This window comes from Salvelinus alpinus, chromosome 9 (assembly GCF_045679555.1).
Source record: "Salvelinus alpinus chromosome 9, SLU_Salpinus.1, whole genome shotgun sequence".
NCBI lineage: Eukaryota > Metazoa > Chordata > Actinopteri > Salmoniformes > Salmonidae > Salvelinus > Salvelinus alpinus.
In genome coordinates this window covers 22451686-22475887 of record NC_092094.1, presented here as the reverse complement: position 1 = coordinate 22475887, position 24202 = coordinate 22451686, and the positions used below count along the sequence as shown (strand labels likewise).

At 42.8% G+C, this 24202-nt stretch overlaps 1 protein-coding gene across 2 annotated transcripts in view; it reads right to left on the bottom strand.

The window, feature by feature from the left end:
• The window catches only part of polr3b (polymerase (RNA) III (DNA directed) polypeptide B), a 45205-nt gene extending 24091 nt beyond the window's left edge, over nt 1–21114 (bottom strand). Inside the window, exons 1-10 of one of the 2 annotated variants that reach the window (XM_071415465.1) lie at nt 20915–21114; nt 16643–16675; nt 16431–16487; nt 15564–15628; nt 15251–15326; nt 14937–15037; nt 14657–14748; nt 14253–14370; nt 13480–13588; nt 1107–1229 (exon numbers count right to left, since the gene is read on the bottom strand). In XM_071415465.1, the coding sequence (XP_071271566.1) occupies nt 1107–1229; nt 13480–13588; nt 14253–14370; nt 14657–14748; nt 14937–15037; nt 15251–15326; nt 15564–15628; nt 16431–16487; nt 16643–16675; nt 20915–20986 (846 nt within the window). In that variant the 5' untranslated portion in view covers nt 20987–21114. Of the gene's footprint in view, nt 1–1106; nt 1230–13479; nt 13589–14252; nt 14371–14656; nt 14749–14936; nt 15038–15250; nt 15327–15563; nt 15629–16430; nt 16490–16642; nt 16676–20914 lie in introns of those variants that run through there. The other variant, XM_071415466.1, reaches the window with a different exon arrangement.
• Between the last annotated feature and the right edge of the window lie 3088 nt (nt 21115–24202).

The window sequence follows — 24202 nt, the reverse complement described above, 5'->3', positions numbered from 1 at the left end:
TCACACCTGTGTCAGTAATCTTCTGTGTCATGCTCTAGAGAGAAGGTCAGAGGTCAGTGGGACTGAGCGCATCCTCCAGACCACCCACCCTGCAGGCTATAACTATTGGCTACTGAGGACACCAGTGAAGAGGCATGCCATCCTGACCTGTGTATTATGCTACCATAACGGCAAAGGCAGTCACTCAGAACAGAATCACAGTTTATGTTAATGTGTAAAAACACGGGTAAATTCTGCATGGCTCTCTGTTGAATTTCAAAGTTTCAATGTGACTCTGGAGCCAACAGGTTTGCCCACCCCTGGACTAATATCTATTTTATAGGTCTACTGAGGCTTAGCTTGACATATCGCGCATCAGAGGTATAATAACACTGAACAGGCATGAAAAACATGCATTCAAATCTAGGCCAACGGCCATTGCTAGGATGCTAATATGGCCCTCATCAATACATTGCTGGTTCCTCCTGCTAGACAAGGTTCTTCATTTCAGACAAATTGGTCCACTGCATTCAACAACATATGTCAAAGAGCACGTTGGCCTATTAAGTAATGACTTGAGGCGGAATATTCTTTAATTGCTAGGCATTACAAAGGCCGTGTCCCAAACTCAAGACATCTCCTCATAAGAATACATTATATTGAGAGCTGTTAAAATCCAGGTATTTGAAACAGTCAAGTCCTACTCCTCAGACAATATAAGTGGATATAATCAGGTCAAATGGTCAGGGGGAAAAGGCCTAGTAAAGCCATGCATTCACTGGTTGTCAGAGATAGTTCACTCAAATCACAAAATTACTTTTCCTTGCTTTGAAAGAACAGGACAAAGGAGACACTACAATCCATGCTTTCGGTTTATTTACCTAACCACTGTCACCAACTTAACTTTGTCAATGTACCCCAAATAACAATGCTATACATGTAATTAATTCCAAAATCATCTTAAAGTAACTTGAAAAACAGTTTTGTTGCGTTGGGCATCACATGCTAACAACTTAAGCTACATGTATCACCTGTACCTCCCAGGCCAGTGTGATTCAGAAACCTCTGACATAGGTTCACCATACCGCAGCAGGTTCCAGAGAAGGCAGAGAGAGGGAATCATGTACCTGTATCTCAGTGAAGATCTGGGCTTTCTGGCACTCTTCCAGGCTGGGGGAGAAGTTAGCCATGACGTGCTCCTCTGTCCCAATCATCTGCACTATCTCCTGGTCACTCTCCACACCCATAGCCTGTGTGAGGAGGATAGAGGGGGTTGAGCTACAGGAGGACATTATATTAGAGGGTTTGATATAAAGGAGATGACATGTGGGAGGGAAGGGATGGAGGGAAGGTATGAGGGCAGAATAGAGGAGGTAGTGGAGGTTTAAGGGCAATGATTGAGGTGGATGACAGAGGTATCAGGGAAGTATGGAGGGGTGGGGGAATTTGAAGGAGGGCATATGGTGGAGAGGTACAAGTGAAAGAATGATGAAATGGAAGAGAAAGAGGTATAAAGGATTTGACAAAGAGGATGGGAGAAAAGAAGAGTGGCTGGAAGATGGAGGAGATAAAGGGAGAAGTACAGACTAGAGGTCGACCGATAATTTTATTTTATCGGGGCCGATTTCAAGTTTTCATAACAATCGGAAATCGGTATTTTTGGGCGCCGATTTGCTGTTTTTTTTATTTTTTATAAACACCTTTATTTAATCTTTATTTAACTAGGCAAGTCAGTTAAGAACACATTCTTATTGTCAATGACGGGCTAGGAACGAGGCAGAACGACAGATTTTTAACCTTGTCAGCTCGGGGGATCCAATCTTGCAACCTTACAGTTAACTAGTCCAATGCTCTAACACTGATTACATTGCACTCCACGAGGAGCCTGCCTGTGCTGCTAATGTAGTAAGCTAAGGTAAATTGCTAGCTAGCATTAAACTTATCTTATAAAAAACAATCAATCAATGACTGTCATTGCTCCAATGTGTACTTAACCATAAACATCAATGCCTTTCTTAAAATCAATACACAAGTATATATTTTTAAACCTGCATATTTAGCTAAAAGAAATCCAGGTTAGCAGGCAATATTAACCAGGTGAAATTGTCATTTCTCTTGCGTTCATTGCACGCAGAGTCAGGGTATATGCAACAGTTTGGGCCGCCTGGCTCTTTGCGAACTAATTTGCCAGAATTTTTCGTAATTATGGCATAACATTGAAGGTTGTGCAATGTAACAGGAATATTTAGACTCATGGATGCCACCCGTTAGATAAAATACGGAACGGAATAAACGTTTTATTTTCGAGGTGATAGTTTCTGGATTAGTCAAAGGTATATGGTTTAGAGAAATAGTCGACGCGTTATAATTCCTGTAATAACTTGCGGCTGAACTTGAAAGGGGTTCCTTCATTATTTTACAGTTCATGTCTTCAATAGAGAATGTCTTGGATCTACTTCAAATAAGGTCTGTGTTTCGTGCAGGCTTAAACCGCATCGACGTTTTGATACCCGTGTAAATCTCACTAGGATAAGGTAACATTTATTAACATATTTTCATAAATCCACTCTACAAAAAAAAAGATCTTCGCTTATATTTAGCCAATATTGATCAGAGTTACCTTGTCCTATGGATATCTACACAGTTATAAAATTGGCAAGGTGGTGTAAGCCTATACGAAACACAGACCTTATTTGAAGTGAATCTAAAAATATCCTATGGAATAAATGAAGGAAGCGCTTTTCAGATTTTGCTAGGTGTCATGGTAATTATGCACTTTGGTCGTCAATTCTTAACATGCCCATTATTAAAATAGGATTTCCTGCATATAGAAATAACAGTTTCTGTTTTCAACATTCATCACAGGTAACTTAAACTCTATTTTTATTCAAACAGTTGAGAGTATTTGTCTCCTAAGCAGACTCTTCAGTATCATTGTCACTTCAGAGCTGTGTGTGTGTGTGTGTATTTATGTATTATATTAAGTTAAAATAAGTGTTCATTGTTCATTCAGTATTGTTGCAATTGTCATTATTACAAAAATGTGTGTGTGTGTGTGTGTGTGTGTGTGTGTGTGTGTGTGTGTGTGTGTGTGTGTGTGTGTGTGTATATGATATGTATATATATAAAACATTTTATTTATTTATAAATACAAAATCGGCATCGGCTTTTTTTGTCCTCCAATAATCGGTATCGGCTTTGAAAAATCAGAATCGGTCGACCTCTAGTACAGACAAGCAAAGAGGTGAGGCAGAATTCACAAGGTTCTCTGATTTTTGTTTATGCTAATGAGGAGCTGTGGGATTGGGGCTGGCTGGCCCACAATGCATCTGGGGCCAAGCTGGTTGGCAGCGTTGCAGAACGCAACGAGGGCCAGGAGGAATTCACTCAGGATGCATGAGGGCAGGAGAAACAAACCAGCAAGGCCAACACGCCACACTGGTGAAAAGACAAACTCAAAATGCTACACTGCCAAATTGGACATGTTGTTTGGAGAGGGCTGTCCAAGGGGGAAATCATTGATGACACTGCTGCCAACAGGTTACTGGAGACATTTTAATCTGAGTCACGGATATGGACCTTGAGTGACATATGTCCACATCTGTAAGACTGAAATGTACATACAGTCCCCACAGTGACTGTACGTACATACCCCAACCAGAAGCCATGGATTACAGGCAATATTCACACTGAGCTAAAAGGGTAGAGCTGCCTCTTTCAAGGATCGGGACTCTAACCCGGAAGCTTATAAGAAATTCGGATATGCCCAACGAACCATCAAACAGGCAAATCGTCAATACAGGAATAAGATCGAATCATACTACACCGGCACCGAAGCTCGTCTGATGTGGCAGGGCTTGCAAACTATTACAGACCACATGTACACCGAGCATGCGCTGACCAACTGGCAAGTGTCTTCACCGACATTTTCAACCTCTCCCTGTCGGAGTCTGTAATACCAACTGGTTTCAAGCAGACCACCATAGGCCCTGTGCCCAAGAACAATAAGGTAACCTGCCTAAATGACTACTGACCCGTAGCACTCACATCTGTAGCCATGAAATGCTTTGAAAGACTCACATCAACACCATTATCCCAGAAACCCTAGACACACTCCAATGTGCATACTGCACCAACAGATCTGATGCAATCTCTATTGCACTCCACACTGCCCTTTCCCACCTGGACAAAAGGAACACCTATGTCAGAACGCAATTCATTGACTACAGCTCAGCGTTCAACACCATAGTACCCTCAAAGCTCATCACCAAGATAAGGAACCTGGGACTAAACACCTCCCTCTGCAACTGGATCCTGGATTTCCTGACAGGCCGCCCCCAGGTGGTATGGGTAGGTAACAAGACATCTGCCACGCTGATCCTCAACACGGGAGCCCCTCAGGTGTGTGTGCTCAGTCCACTCCCGTACTCCCTGTTCACTCATGACTGCACGGACAGGCACGACTCCAACACCATCATTAAGTTTGCTGATGGCAACAGTGGTAGGCCTGATAACAGACAACAATGAGACAGCCTATAGGGAGGTCAGAGACCTGACCGTGTGGTGCAAGGACAACAACCTCTCCCTCAACGCGATCAAGACAAAAGGAGATGATTGTGGAGTACAAGAAAAGGAGGACCTAGCGAGCATGCCCCCATTCTCATCGAGGGGGCTGTAGTGGAGCAGGTTGAGCTTCAAGGAACTCAATTTAACCTTGCGCAATACCCTAGATGCAGTCGCACCCCTAAAAACCAAAAACATTTGTCATAAGAAACTAGCTCCCTGGTATACAGAAAATACCCGAGTTCTGAAGCAAGCTTCCAGAAAATTGGAACGGAAATGGCGCCACACCAAACTGGAAGTCTTCTGAATAGCTTGGAAAGACAGTATCATGTAGTATCGAAGAGCCCTCACTGCTGCTCGATCATCCTATTTTTCCAACTTGAGGAAAAGAACAATCCAAAATGTATTTTTGATACTGTCGCAAAGCTAACTAAAAAGCAGCATTCCCCAAGACAGGATGGCTTTCACTTCAGCAGCGATAAATTAGAAAGCAAATTACAGACGCTTTAAATATTGCGTATTCCTCCAAATCTCAGTTGTCCTGAGTCTGCACAACTCTGCCAGGACCTTGGATCAAGGGAGACACTCAAGTGTTTTAGTACTATACCTCTTGACACAATGATGAAAATAATCATGGCCTCCAAACCTTCAAGCTGCATACTGGACCCTATTCCAACTAAACTACTGAAAAAGCTGCTTCCTGTGCTTGGCCCTCCTATGTTGACCATAATAAAATGGCTCTCTATCCCCCGGATGTGTACCAAACTCACTAAAAGTGGCAGTAATAAAGCCAAACCTTGACCCAGAAAATATAAAAAACTATCAGCCTATATCGAATCTCCCATTCCTCTGATAAAAAAAAAAGCTGTTGGACAGCAACTCACTGCCTTCCTGAAGACACACAATGTATACAAAACACTTCAGTCTGGTTTTAGACCCCATCATAGCACTGAGACTGAACTTGTGAAGGTGGTAAATGACCTTTTAATGGCGTCAGACCGAGGCGCTGCATCTGTCCTCGTGCTCCTAGACCTTAGTGCTGCCTTTGATGCCATCGATCACCACATTCTTTTGGAGAGATTGGAAACCCAAATTGGTCTACACGGACAAGTTCTGGCCTGGTTTTGATCTTATCTGTCGGAAAGATATCAGTTTGTCTCTGGATGGTTTGTCCTCTGACAAATTACTGTAAATTTCAGTGTTTGTCAAGGTTCCGTTTTAGGACCACTATTGTTTTCAGTACATATATATTAACCTCTTGGGGATGTCATTCGAAAACATAATGTTAACTTTCACTGCTATGCGGATGACACAGCTGTACATTTCAATGAAACATTGTGAAGCCCCAAAATTGCCCTCGCTGGAAGCCTGTGTTTCAGACATAAGGAAGTGGATGGGTGCAAATGTTCTACTTTTAAACTCGGACAAAACAGAGATGCTTGTTCTAGGTCCCAAGAAACAAAGAGATCTTCTGTTGAATTTGACAATTAATCTTGATGGTTGTAAAGTCGTCTCAAATAAAACTGTGAAGGATCTCGGCGTTACTCTGGACCCTGATCGCTCTTTTGACGAACATATCAAGACTGTTTCAAGGACAGCTTTTTTTCCATCTACGTAACATTGCAAAAATCAGAAACATTGTCCAAAAATGATGCAGAAAAATTAATCCATGCTTTTGTCACTTCTAGGTTAGACTACTGCAACGCTCTACTCTCCGGCTAAAGCACTAAATAAACTTCAGTTAGTTCTAAACATGGCTGCTAGAATCTTGACTAGAACCAAAAAATCTGATCATATTACTCCAGTGCTAGCCTCTCTACACTGGCTTCCTGTTAAGGCAAGGGGTGATTTCAAGGTTTTACTGCTAACGTACAAAGCATTACATGGGCTTGCTCCTACCTATCTTTCCGATTTGGTCCTGCCGTACATACCTACACGTACGCTACGGTCACAAGACACAGGCCTCCTAACTGTCCCTACAATTACTAAGCAAACAGCTGGAGGCAGGGCTTTCTCCTATAGAGATCCATTTTTATGGAATGGTCTGCCTACCCATGTGAGACGCTGACTCGATCTCTAACTTTAAGTCTTTACTGAAGACTCATCTCTTCAGTGGGTCATATGATTGAATGTGGTCTGGCCCAGGAGTGTGAAGGTGAACGGAAAGTCTCTGGAGCAACGAACCTCCCTTGTTGTCTCTGCCTGGCCGGTTCCCCTCTCTCCACTGGGATTCTCTGCCTCTATCCCCATTACAGGTGCTGAGTCACTGGCTTACTGGTGCTCTTCCATGCCGTCCCTAGGAGGGGTGCGTCACTTGAGTGGGTTGAGTCACTGACGTGATCTTTCTGTCTGGGTTGGCGCCCCCACTTGGGTTGTGCCGTGGCGGAGATCTTTGTTGACTATACTTGGCCTTGTCTCAGGATGGTAAGTTGGGTGGTTGAAGATATTGTTACGTTCATGTTTTAAGTATCCCTATACTTCTGTTATTACGGGGCTATCACTCAGTCAAGAGTGCGCCTGCGCAGGGAGTCTGTTCGTGGATGGACCTGGCCTTGAGTGTAATGGCTACCTTGTAGTGTGTTCATATAGTAAACTTTGTTAAACTAGAACCTTGTCGTTGTGTCATTTCGAATTAACATTGGTAGCAGAGGATGGTTAATAACTACAATGTGCCACCTCGCGTCGACGAGAAGAGGTCGTACGAAAGTTGGAGAAATTAACTTGCAATCTGGACACGAAAAAGCAAGCACTTGCGGTGGTATTATCGCTCGAGGGAAGAGCGAGAGATACAGCACTGGAAATATCCGTTGAGGATTTGAACAAGGATGCAGGTATGGGAACTTTGATCACAGCACTGGATTCTGTATTTCTTAAAGAAGAGAAAGACCGTGCCTACGAGGCATATTCAAACTTTGACAGTGTTACGAGAGATATTTCAGTTGCAATGACTGACTACATCATTGATTTCGAACAGAGGTACAATAGGATGTGCAAATACAACATGGTTCTCCCGGATGCAGTGTTAGCTTTCAAGTTGCTAGATACTGCCTGTCTAGATGGTAGGGAGAAACAGTTGGCTTTGACTGCTTGTACTGTGCTGACTTTTGCATCAATGAAGTCGGCACTAAAAAGAAGTCTGTCGCGCCAATAACAGATGGAATGCAAGTGAGTGACGCAGCATATTACACTGAGCAGCAGAGAAAAGGCGCCAACAAGTCACGTTCTCAAGACAACCAGAAGAGGGTGCCATTTCCCAGCACAAATATGGAAGGAGATCAAAATGTGCTATTTGTCAAAGCACTTACCATTGGGTTAAAGTCTGTCCTCATAAAAATGAACAAGTTAAACTAAGAGGAAAATGTAAACACAGAGATAGAGCAGTGTAACATTACTGTTTTCAAATTAATCTGATACTGAGATTTTTATAGTTGAATCCTTAGGATCTGCTGTGATTGATACTGCATGCACACGGACAGTGTGTGGTGAAAAATGGCTTGATAGCCATGTCAGTGAACTAAATATGAAGGAAGTACAAAATATGATTGACACACCACGCAACAGAGCTTTCAAATTTGGAGATGGGAGAATTGTCCATTCTACCCAGAGAGTTAAGATACCAGCAAAAATTGGTCAGACTAAGTGTCAAACTGAAACAGAAGTGGTCCCTACAGATATCTCCTTACTATTAAGTAAAGCTTCCCTCAAGAAGGCAGGGGCTGTACTAGACATAAAAAATGACAAGGCAGTGATGTTTAAACAACCAGTGACTCTTGAACTTACTACCTCAGGCCACTATTGTGTAAACATTTTGGACAAAGACATCACACAGAGTCCATGCAAAAATGAGATTCTGACTGACAGAGAACATGAACACAAAAGAAAAACACAAGGTATTGTTAAAGCTTCAAACAGTTTGGACATGCTACAGTTGACAGACTTCAGAAGTTACTCAGGAGTGCAGGGAATAATGATGAGTATTTCCATTCTACAGCAGATAGTTAACAGTTGTGAGACATGTCAAAAATACAGCAAACCTAAGCCCAGACCAGCTGTTGGTTTGCCACTGGCTTCCAAGTACAATGAAACAGTGGCTGTAGATCTACATGAGTTAGGACCAAGTGTGTGGTACCTTCACATAATCAACCACTTCACACGCTTTAGTGCTGGAAGCATTGTGAATACAAAGAAACCCAGTGAAATCGTCAAGCACTTCATTCATTCCTGGATATGTGTGCATGGCCCGCCACAGAAATTGTACAGTGACAATGGAGGAGAATTCAATAATAATGAAATAAGAGAACTTCAACATGGAACTAAAGACAACTGCTGCATACAGTCCATGGAGCAATGGACTTCTGGAGAGACACAATCAAACACTTACAGAGATCATGCTGAAAGTGAAGCAAGACAATGGATGTTACTGAAACACAGCCCTAGATTGGGCTTTGATGACAAAAAACTCAATGCACAATGTTCATGGTTACAGCCCATATCAACTAGTGTTCGGGCAGAACCCTAATCTTCCCTCAGTACTGGTTGACAAGCCAGCAGCACTAGAAGGGAGCAGTGTGAGTGCATGGGTGGGACAGCACCTTTCAGCACTACATGCAGAGAGAAAAGCCTTCACTGAAGCAGAGTGCTCAGAAAGAATTCGCAGGGCTCTGCGGAAACAGCTTCGACCCACCGATGAGAAGTACGAGACTGGAAACAGTGTACTACAAACGAGTTGACTGTCAAGAGTGGAAAGGACCGGGAGTAGTCATTGGCCAAGATGGTGTGGTGATTTGAGAGACACGGAGGCATCTTTGTCTGGGTGCATCACTCAAGATTGCGGAAAGTAAATGATCAACAAGATAGAGGGGCTGTTGCTGAGAATCAGTCTCCTAATGAAAATGACAAAAAGGACACAGTAACAGACACAAACCCACCAGATGTCACATCCAATATGGACACTGAAACTGACACAGGAAATGAAGCAGAGACCTTCAACCATGCCACAGATAATACTGTTGAATGTTTTCCTCATTTGAACGCTCAACAGCCACATGTGTTAAGAGAACATGGTTGTTCCAATCTGAAAACTGGACAAACTGTTAAATACATGGACAGAGAAAGTGGTATTCCACATACAGCAACCGTCATTGGACGAGCAGGAAAAGCCAAAGGAAAACACCAGATCTGGTACAACTTGCAGTAATCTGAACCAGCTACACTTTCTGGTACAACAAGGTCAGCTGACCTGTCACTTGTAGATAATCTCAGAATTGAACCAAAGGAAAATCGAGAAAAACAGAATGACATTTAAAATGATGATGTACTTGAAACAAAGGACGTGTCATTTGACTCAGCTAAGCTAGATGAGCTCAGTAATTGGAGAAAAAAAAGGGAGTGTTTGAGGAAGTCAAAGACATTGGTCAAAAATGTGTCTCAACAAGGTGGGTGTGTACCCTTAAAGAATCCTTAACTAGAATAGTGCCTAAAGCACACCTAGTGGCTAAAGGTTGAGGAGCTGGCTGCTAAAGAACTCCCAAAAGACTCACCAACATGCGCCTCAGAGTCACTCAGATTGCTGATGTCAGTGATCTGCCAGAAAAAAATGGAAACTTAATTCCATAGACATCAAATCTGCATTTTTGCAGGGAACAGAACTGTCAAGGGATATTCACATCCGACCTCCGCCCGAAGCTAAAAGTGAAGGAACACTGTGGAAACTAAAAAAGTGTGTGTATGGACTGGCAGATGGATCACTACTGGTACAACAAAGTCAAGGCAACAATGCTGAATACAGGTGGAAAAATGTCACAAGTGGATCCTGCAGTCTTCTATTGGCTTGATCAAGACTGCAATGTGACTGGAGTACTTGCCTGTCATGATGACTTTATCTGGGGTGGCTCACAGACCTTTGCTACAACTGTGATTCCAAACCTCAAAGCTGTTTTCCAGGTCGGCCGTGAAGAGCATGATAACAAAAATTATGTTGGCATAGAGTTTATTACAGTCGAAGGAAAAATACTGATGCAACAGGAGAGCTATATCAATAATCTTCAACCCATTCATATGGATTCTTCAAGAGCCGTACAAAGGAATTCCCCTCTGTGTGGAATTGAAGCTGATCAATTGAGGTCAAAGATAGGACAAATTTTATGGGTTGCTAGACAGAGTAGACCTGGTTTGATGTTTGCAACTTGGCATCTAACACAAAACACGCCACTGTACAAACCATTCATGAGGCAAACAAAGTTGTTCGTAAACTGAAATCACAACAAGTGACTTTAAAAAGTTTCAACATGTTGGAAAAGATGACTCTTTGAAACTAGTTGTCTTCAGTGATGCTTCGCTAGGGAACCTTACAGATGGAGGCACACAAGGTGGACATCTAATCGTGTTAATGGGTGAAGGAGGAAGATTCTCAGCTATCTGTTGGCAGTCAAAAAGAATCAGAAGGGTTGTCCGAAGCACACTTGCTGGAGAAACACTTGCTCTTGCGGATGGAATTGACAATGCGATCTTTCTTGCAACTCTGTTCTCAGAGCTTACCACTGGTGAGACAAAACGGCACATTCTACCTGTAGTTTGTGTCACTGACAACTACTCATTAGTTGATGCTGTGAAGTCAACCAAGTCTGTCACAGAGAAAAGACTTCGTCTTGAGATTAGCAGCATCAAGGAACTTATTCAAACACAGAGAATCCAGGGGATTCTGTGGTCGACCACAAAGGAACAGCTTGCTGACTGACTAAAAAAGGAGCATCCGGTCTTGTGCTCCTACAGGCTCTCAGTAATGGAAAGTGGCAGCTTGAGTAATACAAATAAAAACTGTCACACAACCCATTTGTAATGGGGATCTTGAATAATACTTGGACATTTAATTATGTTGTTGATTACTTATTTGTCTTTAAAGACAAGGGGGAGATTGTTAAGTTCATGTTTTAAATATCCCTATACTTCTGTTATTACGGGGCTATCACTCAGTCAAGAGTGCGCCTGCGCAGGGAGTCTGTTCGTGGATGGACCTGGCCTCAAGTGTAATGGCTACGTTGTAGTGTGTTCATATAGTATAGTAAACTTTGTTAAACTGGAACCTTTTCGTTGTGTCATTTCGAATTAACAGATATTCCTCTAGTTGTGTGGGGGATGTGCTTTGGCAAAGTGGGTGGGGTTATATCCTGCCTGTTTGGCCCTGTCCGGGAGTATCGCCGGATGGAGCCACAGTGTCTCCCGACCCCTCCTGTCACAGCCTCCAGTATTTATGCTGCAGTAGTTTGTGTGTCGGGGGGCTAGGGTTAGTCTGTTATATCTGGAGTATTTCGCCTGTCTTATCCGGTGTCCTGTGTGAATTTAAGTATGTTCTCTCTAATTCTCTTTCTTTCCCTCTGAGGACCTGAGCCCTAGGACCATGCCAAGGACTACCTGGCCTGATGACTCCTTGCTGTCCCCAGTCCACCTGGCCGTGCTGCTGCTCCAGTTTCAACTGTTCTTTCTGCGGCTATGGAACCTTGACCTGTTCACTGGTCATGCTACCTGTCCCAGGCCTCAACTCTCTAGAGACAGCAGGAGCGGTAGAGATACTCTTAATGATCGGCTATGAAAAGCCAACTGACATTTACTCCTGAGGTGCTGACCTGTTGCACCCTCGACAACCACTGTGATTATTATTATTTGACCCTGCTGGTCATCTATGAACATTTGAACATCTTGGCCATGTTCTGTTATAATCTCCACCCTGCACAGCCAGAAGAGGACTGGCCACCCCTCATAGCCTAGTTCCTCTATAGGTTTCATCCTAGGTTCTGGCCTTTCTAAGGAGTTTTTCCTAGCCACCGTGCTTCTACACCTGCATTGCTTGCTGTTTGGGGTTTTAGGCTGGGTTTCTGTACAGCACTATGAGATATCAGCTGATTTAAGAAGGGCTTTATAAATACATTTGATTTAAAGTTCCTTGGCGTCCACATCATCAACAAACTCATGGTCCAAGCACACCGAGACAGTTGTGAAGAGGGCACAAAAAAAAAATATTCCCCTCAGGAGACTGAAAAGATTTGGCACGGGTCCTCAAAAGGTTTACACCATCGAGAGCATCCGGATGGGTTGCAATACTGCCTGGTATGGCAACTGCTCGGCCTCTAATCGCAAGGCACTACAGAGGGTAGTGCGTACATCACCGGGGCCAAGCTTCCTGCCATCCAGGACATCTTTCCTAGGCGGTGTCAGAGGAAGGCCCTAAAAAATGTCAAAGACTCTAGCCACCCTAGTCATAGACTGTTCACTCTGCTACTGCACAGCAAGTGGTACCAGAGCGCCAAGTCTTGGTCCAAGAGGCTTCTAAACAGCTTCTACCCCCAAGCTATTTGCATTTCCCCCACGCTGCTGCTACTCTGTCATCTATGCATAGCCACTTTAATAACTCTACCTACATGTACATAATTACAGACACCCTTGCCTCCGCACATTGACTCTGTACCGGTACCCCCTGTATATAGTTCCGCTACTGTTATTACTGCTGCTCTTTAATTATTATTATTTATTTATTTTGGTTTTTCTTAGAACTGCATTGTTGGTTAAGGGCTTGTAAGTAAGCATTTCACTTTAACACCTGTTGTTTTCGGCACAGGTGACAAATATCATTTGATTTTATGACAACAAGATTATCAAACATTTCAGTAAAATTGTGTTCTGCAAATCTAATTTTGAACTCAAATTAGAAGCAATTGTCACACAGAGCTAATGGCTGCAGCATGTCCATAAACTTATTTGATTTTAGATTAGCTAATTAGTTCTTAATTGGTACCACAAGTGGGTTCCACTACCAACACATTGAACAACAATTCTGAACAGGGTAGAGAGGTGGCAGAGCCCGGCAATATCTGTATTTTGTAGTCAGACTGTAGTCATATTCTGGAGTCGGACAGCGCCACCATGTGGACTTGACATTCTTACCTTGAATATAATGGCAATGGGGGCGTCCTCTGACAGTGCGTTGTGTCTTAGGTAGAAGCGTCCCTGCTTAACGATCATATTGGTCCTGCTCTTCTTCTCATGGGTGGAACTGTAACCTCATGACAAAGCAGTTTGAGTGGAGAATGGTGGTTAGTGAACTGAGGGTTGGATAAACACATGCGGATACAGAGCATACAGTCTTACAATGATAAAGCCCTCAAGTTAGCAATACATGAGAAAACAAACTGCATCAATCCTGAAAGAAAGTAGGTATTGTTGGGTTCTGAGAATATGAAATATACTGATTCATGTCACTAAGGGAGAGAGGGTAATGTATAACGTTTACATTATGTCAGGATATGTTATTGTAAGCCATCAGGGATCCTATGGGAGGGATCCTCTGGGAGAAGAGACACAGTCTCGTACCAGTCACCATGACAGCCGTGAGTTGGGAGTGAGCACTTTGGGGCAGAGGTCAGGTCAAATGACGTGAGGAAGAACAGATATCACTAAGGTTCTGCCTAGCAACAGAGATGCATTGGCTGTTCAGATGTGTAGGAGGAGACTCAGTATAGGAGAAAGGGTTAAATATCAGTGCCGTTTGACTCTTTGGGATGGTTTAAGCTTTCATAGTGTCTGTCGAGTTGTTAATCTAATAATTAGAACTTAACAGTATGAAAATACCAACAGGAGCAAAATGTTTCCACCAAACTGCAGCCTAAGTAGGGAGGCTAACAATCGGGTCGAGTCATTCTAAATATGAGTGACATCACCTGGTCACAGAGGCTCCTACTGCCCCCTTCCTGTCCTGCTCCACAATGATGCGGTTCTTTGACAGCTGCTCCTGGATCAGAATGACCTTCTCCTGACCTTTGACAATGAAATAGCCCCCTGTGGATGTAGAGACAAGGACACAAATTCACACCTATGCATTCTGATGCTCGACACTACAGCAATCATTCTTGGGATGGGCAATTCTGGTCCTACAAGGCCACTGTGTGCATGTTTTTGATCTAGCCCAGCTCTAACACACCTGGTTAGACTAATGTGGTCTAAATTGAAAATCGTCACTAGTTATTTACTTGAATCAGTGCTGGGCTGGAACAAGTCCTGCAGGTGGCCCTCCAGGAGAAGAGTGGCTCCCCCATGCAAAGGTGTTCAGCTAGGTGTTGCTTACCTGGGTCCAGAGGGCACTCGTTGAGTTTGGAGTACTCCATGGACGTCTTCCCCGTGAGGACACAGTTAGAGCTACGCAGCATGATGGGCATCCTGGGTAGAATATAGTTCAACGCACCGTTAGTAGGAAAATCTCAGAGAGTGGTGCAAACAATACACATTCTATAGGAAGTTACAAACATGTACTACCGAAGCACTGAACTTCAGTGAGGTAAGAACTGGTTAGTACCTTCCCCATAGTGTGATAAAGAGAGGGTTTGCAGAGAGGGAGAGAGCAGTACCTTCCAATGGGCAGAGCATTGCGGATGATTCTCTGACTGCCACGGGTGTACTCGATGTCCACTGTAATGGGTGCAGAGTAAGTCATGTCCCTGAGACGACACTGGTGGAAACAATGCGCCTTTAATGAGTTGTATTCACAAATGTTCATTTTTATTTCAAAGTGTGCTAAAATTCAGCCGTGGGTTGAGGAAGACCCAATATGTATATATTGTAATGTCCTCCTAATTACGCACAGAGACTATTCAACTGTGTGACACTATTGTGCAATGGTTTGTGATATTTTTGCGGGGAAGGGCAAACAGACTAGATTCACCTCGTGTGGAGACACTGGTCTGGTTACATTGAAGCTCTCTTCAACATCAGGCATGCCAACGTATATATTGAGGTACCTGGAAATGGGACGCTGGTGTTATTTTAGTTTTAGAAATGATAGTGTAGTTTGCCATGGATTTTAAGTAAGCCCATTATTCTTTTTTCTTTTTAAATAGTCTTGACTGCTTGTTGCGTGTCTGCCTTGTAAGTAAAACGTTGCTGGTCTAAGAAGGATTTGAACCAGCAACATCGCATTCCCACCAATGTTTGTTGTTGTTGGATGGCATGTATAGGGAGTAGGACCAGCAGCTTACTTTAGGTACCACATGGGATCAGCATCACTTGTGATCTTTTCATTTGCTTTCATTATCTTCTTTATCTGTAATAAACCACACATATGCTCGAATTTAGACATAGCTTGGGTAGCTACACAATACACTTGCAAAATACTGCCATATGGAAGTAGGCCTTGAACCAGAATCTGGCCTTACAAGAGACTTTGATATGGCAAAACTCCTTTAAGCCCAGGAAACAGCCATCCACCAGCTTTTCAAGCTTAATGTCAAAATACGTTCGTTACTCACCAATTATGGAGTTTTGATTATCAACTATAGTAATTTACTGCAGTCAAGGCCAGTGTGTACTTCCAAAAAAGATCTAAATACAAAGTTACATGCAGCTGAAAAAAATGCCTCCTCGGCACCTCCAAGCTGTTGAAGACATAAAACATGTAGCACTAAGGTTTGTGCTATTGGGGATCCTTGGGACGTGAGCAATTTACATTGGCGGTGTAACCTTACTGCATGCACAGGTCATATGTCTGCAGCTCACTACAGAGGTGCCGAAGAGGCATTTTTCAGTTGCATGTAACCTTTTATTTAGACCTTTTTTGGAAGTACATACCAACCGTGACCGCAGTAAATGACTATAGTTGCTAATCGAAAATCCGTATTTTGTGAGTAACAAATGTATTTTGATATTATTAATCCTGAAAAGCTGGGAAATGACAAATTGAATGGCTAATTCCTGGGCTTAAAGGAGATTCACCATATCAATGTCTTCTGTAAGCCCAGATTCTGGTTCAGCCCAGCTTCAACTGCTGATATGTTTATTCACGTGGCCATTCTATACATTATATTTCTATCCTTATGTTACACCAAGTGATGAAACCGTTGCTTTACCTCCACATTGATGAAGTAATTGAAGGAGTCAATGTGCTGTTTCACCAGACCTTTCACCTGAAATATCAGACATTAACAGAGGGACTACAGATGGCAAACAGACAGTAAAAGTGAAGAATGAAGTGGAAGACAATTATCCGGGTTCATGTGGAATTCACTATCATTAGCTATATCCACTATATAGTAGAAATAGCAAACAAACTCTTCCTTACCTTCAAAAAAGCTGGCAATAGTTTCCATTTTTCCTATGGAAAAAAACAAGCAGTTGCAGAGATCCAAGTAAAGAAACAATAATACACATCAGGATGTAGCTAGGAGTTGTTATCTAGCTGGCTCCCTAGGCAGCATTCTGCCTTCTCCCTACAGTTTTCAGCCATTAGCTTCGCCCATGACTGGCTCATGTGAACTACAATCCCGACATGGTTTTAAAACATCAATAATCATCTCTTGCTATACAGCTTTCTAAACATTTGGCCCTCATCTTTCAGTTTTGCACAGATCCATGCAGCTATGAGTGCCTCCATCCGACGAAACTTCTGCTACACTTCCTGAGATACCCCAGGGAAGAAGAGGTAAAGAGAGCAGCCCAACTCAGCAGAAAATCTGTCTCCCTCTAACAGGTGGTGCTGTTTTTTTCTTCGTTTTTCCACACACCTAGCTAGGAGTTTTTCTACGGAGGTCAATGAGAAAGTGTCAAATTCGGCCAACAAAAAAAATGAATGGCTTATTTTATTAAATAGAAATGTCGTAATGCTTAGGTTGTTACAAGTGTACTGCTATATGGCCCCCGAGTGGCGCAGCGGTCTAAGACACTGCATCTCAGTGTAAGAGGCGTATTACAGTACCTGGTTCGAATCCAGGCTGTATCACATCCGGCCGTGATTGGAAGTTCCACAGGGACTGGCCGTCATTGTAAAAAATAATGTTCTTAACTGACTTGCCAAGTTAAATAAAAATGTATATAAGTAGGGCATGTGACATCAACGCAGCTTAGCTTTGAGAGAAAAAAAACACTATATCGGAGTGGTCTCGAGATGGCTATGCATATTCATGCAATGAGGCTAGTAGCATAGCATCTCTTTCTCCATTGAATTGACATCACAACCCTCATCAAATATTTATTTTTAAGTATTAAAATGAGATGTATCCAATCCAAAGAAAGGCATGAGCTACACAGCGCGATGTGCCGTTTTGTATCTTGTCAGTATATCCATAAGCTTTGGTTACGCTTACACACAGGTGTTCAGAGCATTCTAGATAGCTAGTTGTTTTCCGTAAACAAGTGCTGTAACACTTGTGGCTGTGTGGTAACACTAACCCTATCATGGTGTATCATTTTAACCTTTTGGTTTTTGAAAATTATTTATTGCTGATATGAAAGATAACGACGCCTGTTAGTGTTCAGATAGAGCATTGCCACTCCCAACAAAACTCCCCCTTACAGAAGACGCTTTGTCCAATGATTTATGTGTAATGGAGCTGAGTTCTGATCAAGAGCTAGTATCTAGCTACCCTGGCAGCCAGAAATAAATTGGAATCAGGTAAGTTTCCTATTGGGACCTCTACAAGACAGAATATTGAATAATTTTTTTAAAGTTGCCCATACAGTTGGTCCTTTTGGCAGTAGGAATGGGAGACAATATAGCCACAGGAAAGTAAAATAACAAACTTTTCAAAGCGCTGGTAGCGCATTCAACTTTCTATCAACTGAAGCATGCGCACAAGATACAAATACATGCACCAGATGCATGCATGCATACTTCGAGATTGTGCACGTGTTTACATGGTTCTGCCCATATGATTTTTATCAACGGGTGGGTCTAATCCGGAATGCTGATTGGCTAAAACCACATTCCAGCCGGTGTCTATTCCACAAATTATCACCAGCTAAATCTATGACATTAAAATGACTATTTACTCTGGTCCATCTGACTGCACAATCCACTGTCTCATCAGCCCAGCAATTTATATACTTGATCTCAACTATAAAAACCATCTAGAAAGTCTTTTAGACTAACGTTTAGTTTTCAACAGCGGAGAATTGTATAAACCTTGCTATCCGTCTCTCCGACATTGTTTCAATATTCAAAGTCGATCTCCAGCTGTCCCATATAAATGAACGAGTCTGGAGGAGACAGATAGGCAGGCAGCCGAAATCATGAATCAGCTGGCATCCATTTTTATGGATATATACAGTCGTGGCCAAAAGTTGAGAACGACACTAATATTAATTTTCACAAAGTCTGCTGCCTCAGTTTGTATGATGGCAATTTGCATATACTCAAATGTTATGAAGAGTGCTCAGATGCAAGGCAAAGAGGGACTTTGCAATTCAAATGAACTGAATCCCCCAAAAACATTTCCACTGCATTTCAGCCCTGCCACAACAGGACCAGCTGACATCATGTCAGTGATTCTCTCGTTAACACAGGTGTGAGTGTTGACGAGGACAAGGCTGGAGATCACTCTGTCATGCTGATTGAGTTCAAATAACAGACTGGAAGCGTCAAAAGGAGGGTGGTGCTTGGAATCATTGCTCTTCCTCTGTCAACCATGGTTACCTGCAAGGAAACACGTGCCGTCATCATTGCTTTGCACAAAAAGGGATTCACAGGCAAGGATATCGCTACCAGTAAGATTGCACCTAAATCAACCATTTATCAGATCATCAAGAACTTCAAGGAGAGCGGTTCAATTGTTGTGAAGGCTTCAGAGCGCCCAAGAAAGTCCAGCAAGCGCCAGGACCGTCTCCTAAAGTTGATTCAGCTGCGGGATAGGGGCACCACCAGTACAGAGCTTGCTCAGGAATGGCAGCATGCAGGTGTGAGTGCATCTGCACACACAGTAATGCAAAGACTTTTGGAGGATGGCCTGGTGTCAAGAAGGGCAGCAAAGAAGCCACTTCTCTCCAGGAAAGACATCAGGGACAGACTGATAATCTGCAAAAGGTACAGGGATTGGACTGCTGAGGACTGGGGTAAAGTCATTTTCTCTGATGAATCTCCTTTCCGATTGTTTGGGGCATCCGGAAAAAAGCTTGTCCGGAGAAGACAAGGAGAGCGCTACCATCAGTCCTGTGTCATGCCAACAGTAAAGCATCCTGAGACCATTCATGTGTGGGGTTGCTTCTCAGCCAAGGGAGTGTGCTCACTCACAATTTTGCCTAAGAACACAGCCATGAATAAAGAATGGTACCAACACATCCTCCGAGAGCAACTTCTCCCAACCATCCAGGAACAGTTTGGTGACGAACAATGCCTTTTCCAGCATGATGGAGCACCTTGATATAAGGCAAAAGTGATAACTAAGTGGCATCTTGGAACAAAACATTGATATTTTGGGTCCATGGCCAGGAAACTCCCCAGACCTTAATCCCATTGAGAACTTGTGGTCAATCGTCAAGAGGCAGGTGGACAAACAAAAACACACATTCTGACAAACTCCAAGAATTGATTATGCAAGAATGGGCTGCCATAAGTCAGGATGTGGCCCAGAGGTTAATTGACAGCATGCCAGGGCAGATTGCAGAGGTCTTGAAAAAGAAGGGTCAACACTGCAAATATTGACTCTTTGCATCAACTTCATGTAATTGTCAATAAAAGCCTTTGACAATTATGAAATGCGTGTAATTATACTTCAGTATTCCACAGTAACTGACAAAAATATCTAAAGACACTGAGGCAGCAACCTTTGAAAAACGAATGTGTGTCATTCTCAAAACTTTTGGCCACGACTGTACAAAGAAATGTCAATTGAAAAAAGGTCAAATGAAACTAAGGGCAGCTAGTTTGCAGTCTTTCCAGCTTCAGTTTGAAGTGATTGTGTTAACTGAGTTGTTGGCTAGCTTCTCTGAACAACCGTGTCCAGTGACGAGTGAGCACATTTTCGATTCAAGGCAAAATTGCGCCTCATTAGCTAATTTTTATCGATGTATCCAAATAAATGTCACTAGAAAACAGCTTAAACAAATACGGCTACTTTGCTGTTATTGATTTATAACGAACGACCAGCCGGCTTGGGTAGCAACGCTAGATTTGTGTCGTGACTATATATTGTGGAAGGATGAAGTAGTACGCACAAATTCATCAAAATAACTATTTGAATCTAAATCTGTCAATCATTATTTGAATGTTGGTAACCCGTTGTACAAAAGTGATAATGCCCGAGAAGGCGGTGTTTGGAGGATATATTGGCACGGTTTGCCGGCACTCGACATCGTCCCGGGCCTAACACCCGTGCCAATATGTCCTCCAAACACCGGCATCTCGGGCATTTCTTTCCTGATTCAAACGCAAATGTCTGCCGTAGAACTCAATGCAATTCAACGTCGGGTTTCTAGGCAAGTAGCTAGCTAACTTAGCTAAAAACTACATGCGTTTGCGAACTTTACATTGAAAATGAAAACAACATGTGCAAACTGCACACCACTTCGGCTTATCTGTTCGCCCAGTCATCCTATTGTGCTAATGCAACAATATAATTACCTCTATAGTATTGACAGGAGCCGCAAGCTGCTGGGGAGTCATATCTCCAAACTCCTCTCCAAGAATTTCCATGTTTTTTACTGTTTGTGTGAAAACGTGTAAACACCAGCACACATTTCCAATGTTTCTCCTGCAACCGGAAGCCGCTACAGCATGTACGCTTCGATGTGTCACAGCAAAAGACTACCGTGCTGAACAAGAAAACGTTAACAGATACTTCTTCTGTGGTTTTTATATGGTTGTTGGCAGACATCTTTAAGGTGCATGACCGTGACCAACTGGACTGGAGTGTGGACCAGACAGGGAAGGTATAAATGCGAAACGAAATACATAATTACTTACACCCCCTGAAGATTTTCTCAGCAGTTCACTTATTTTTGGCTCTTCAACACCATTACTCATTAAATCTGATAACAATCTCTCCCTTTCCCTCCCATATGGCTGGCACTGAAATAGCACATGTTCCACTGTCTCCATCTCCTCATGACAGTGATCACACTTCCCAGTCAATGTTTTCCTACCAATTTCAATATACTGTTGTGTGTCCCAGTCTCAGTCTTGTGATTACACTTTCTCCCTTCTCTCTCGACCAGAGGACCTCCCCGCCCCCATCAGTGCATATATTCAAGACACCATAGTACTGAGTTCTTAAATGTTCACTTACAATATTTACTGGATCTACTCCTTCCTCACCAGCTCTTACCCTCTCAAGAAACCCTAGGTTTATAATTGACTTAGTGAGCAACCAAGGTGGGATAGCAGGAAGAACCACAGAGGGGCCGAACTCCTTCCCAAACAGTCCCATCTCTGTCACCATGGCCCATGCCATTACCTATCCACCCAAAACTTGCATTCAGATCTCGTTCATGCTCCCAGCACTCTAGGAGCACTTTTTTTGTAGGATGTGTAACCTTATGTCCTTGAAGATTTACCCAATATGTCATGGTTAGTTGTTGTTGTCTTGTCAACTTTAATGGCATTATCAGATACTGAGTGTCACAAATATTTTTACCACACATGTAATCCAGCTAAGGAATGTATAGGGCAATAACGGAACTGGGCTGAATTGCTCAGTAGAGTACAGTACAGAAGAGAACAGTAGAGTACATACAGCAGTACAGCAATACTCAACTTTTTTTTTACTTTACTGTTCTCTACTGTACTGTGTTCTCTAAACTTGTGAAAACTTAGACGTCTACGATTGGTTTAGATTTGGTCCGGTCCGGAGCATATCTGAACCAATCATGGATGTATAGGTTTTGACCAAATCAAGGCTGGTCTGAACCGGACCAAAAATCAACATCTGTGGACGTTGAAAAACACCATAACAAAAAATGACGTCTGTGGACGTTGAAATCAAGGCCAGGGGGTACTGACCAAATTTCAACTACTTCTCAAGGTCCATGGACGCCCGGTGTTGGTCGGTGCTCAGTGGGTAAGGATACTCGTTACAGTAAAGGAAAAGAGAGGTGGCATTAGGGAGAGAAATTTGTAAATATCTCAAAGAAATGTGGGATTTTGGTAATAAAATTTCAAGGCACAGGGCAATGTTTCTTATACTTACAGAAGGCAAATAATTTATCCAAAACTAAATCAACAGTGCATTCGGAAAGTATTCAGACCCATTGACTTTTCCCACAGTTTGTTACGTTACACCCTTATTCTAAAATTGATTAAATAGATTTTTCCCCCTCATTAATCTACACACAATACCCCATAATGGCAAAGCAAAAACTGAAATATCACATGTACATAAGTATGCAGACCCTTTACTCAGTACTTTGTTGAAGCACCTTTGGCAGCGATTACAGCCTCGAGTCTTCTTGGGTATGATGCTACAAGCTTGGCACACCTGTATTTGGGGAGTTTCTCCCATTCTTCTCTGCAGACCCTCTCAAGCTCTGTCAGGTTGGATGGGGAGTGTCGCTGCACAGCTATTTTCAGGTCTCTCCAGAGATGTTTGATCGGGTTCAAGTCCGGGCTCTGGCTGGGCCACTCAAGGACATTCGGAGACTTGTCCCAAAGCCACTCCTGCGTTGTCTTGGCTGTGTGCTTAGGGTTGTTTTTCTGTTGGAAGGTGAACCTTCACCCCAGTCTGAGGTTCTGAGTGCTCTGGAGCAGGTTTTCAACCAGGTTAAAACTCTGTACTTTGATCTGTTCATCCTTCCCTCAATCCTGACTGGTCTCCCGGTCCCTGCCGCTGAAAATCATCCCCACAACATGATTCTGCCACCACCATGCTTCACCGTAGGGATGGTGCCAGGTTTCCTCCAGACGTGACGCTTGGCATTCAGGACAAAGAGTTCAATCTTTGGTTTCATCAAACCAGAGAATCTTGTTTCTCGTGGTTTGAGAGTCCTTTAGGTCCCTTTTGGCGAACTCCAAGCGGGCTGTCATGTGCATTCTACTGAGGACTGGCTCCCGTCTGGCTACTCTACCATAAAGGCCTGATTGGTGGAGTGCTGCAGAGATGGGAGAACCTTCCAGAAGGACAACCATTTCCACAGAGGAACTCTGGAGCTCTGTCAGAGGGACCATCGGGTTCTTGGTCACCTCCCTGACCAAGGCCCTTCTCCCCTGATTGCTCATTTCTTGGTGGTTTCAAACTTCTTCCATTTAAGAATGATGGAGGCCACTGTGTTCTTGGGACCTTCAATGCTGCAGACATTTTTTGGTACCCTTCCCCAGATCTGTGCCTTGACACAATCCTGTCTCGGAGCTCTACGGACAATTCATTCGACCTCATGGCTTGGTTTTTGCTCTGACATGCACTGTCAACTGTGGGACCTTATATAGATGGTGTGTGCCATTCCAAATCATGTACAATGAATTGAATTTACCACAGGTGGACTCCAATCAAGTTGTAAAAACATCTCAAGGATGATCAATGGAAACAGGATGCACCTGAGCTCAATTTCGAGTTTCATAGCAAAGGGTCTGAATACTTATGTAAATAAGGTATTTCTGTTTTTTTATTTGTAATACATTTGCAAAAATGTCTAAAAACCTGTTTTCGCTTTGTCATTATGGGGCATTGTGTGTAGATTGATGAAAAAAAAAAATTAATCAACTTTAGAATTTGGAAAAAGTGAAGGGGTCTGAATACTTTGATATTAGCTGGTAGGAGTCTTTACTTAAAGATGATTGTGTATTTCTAATACCTTTTTAGACTTTTTCTGGTAGATGTTTTCTAAGACCCCCTTTCCATCTGTTTGATCAGAAGTCAAAGCCTTTATTGTTCCTAATATTTAGGATAGAAAATGGTTGAAAAATTAAAATATGCCTCCA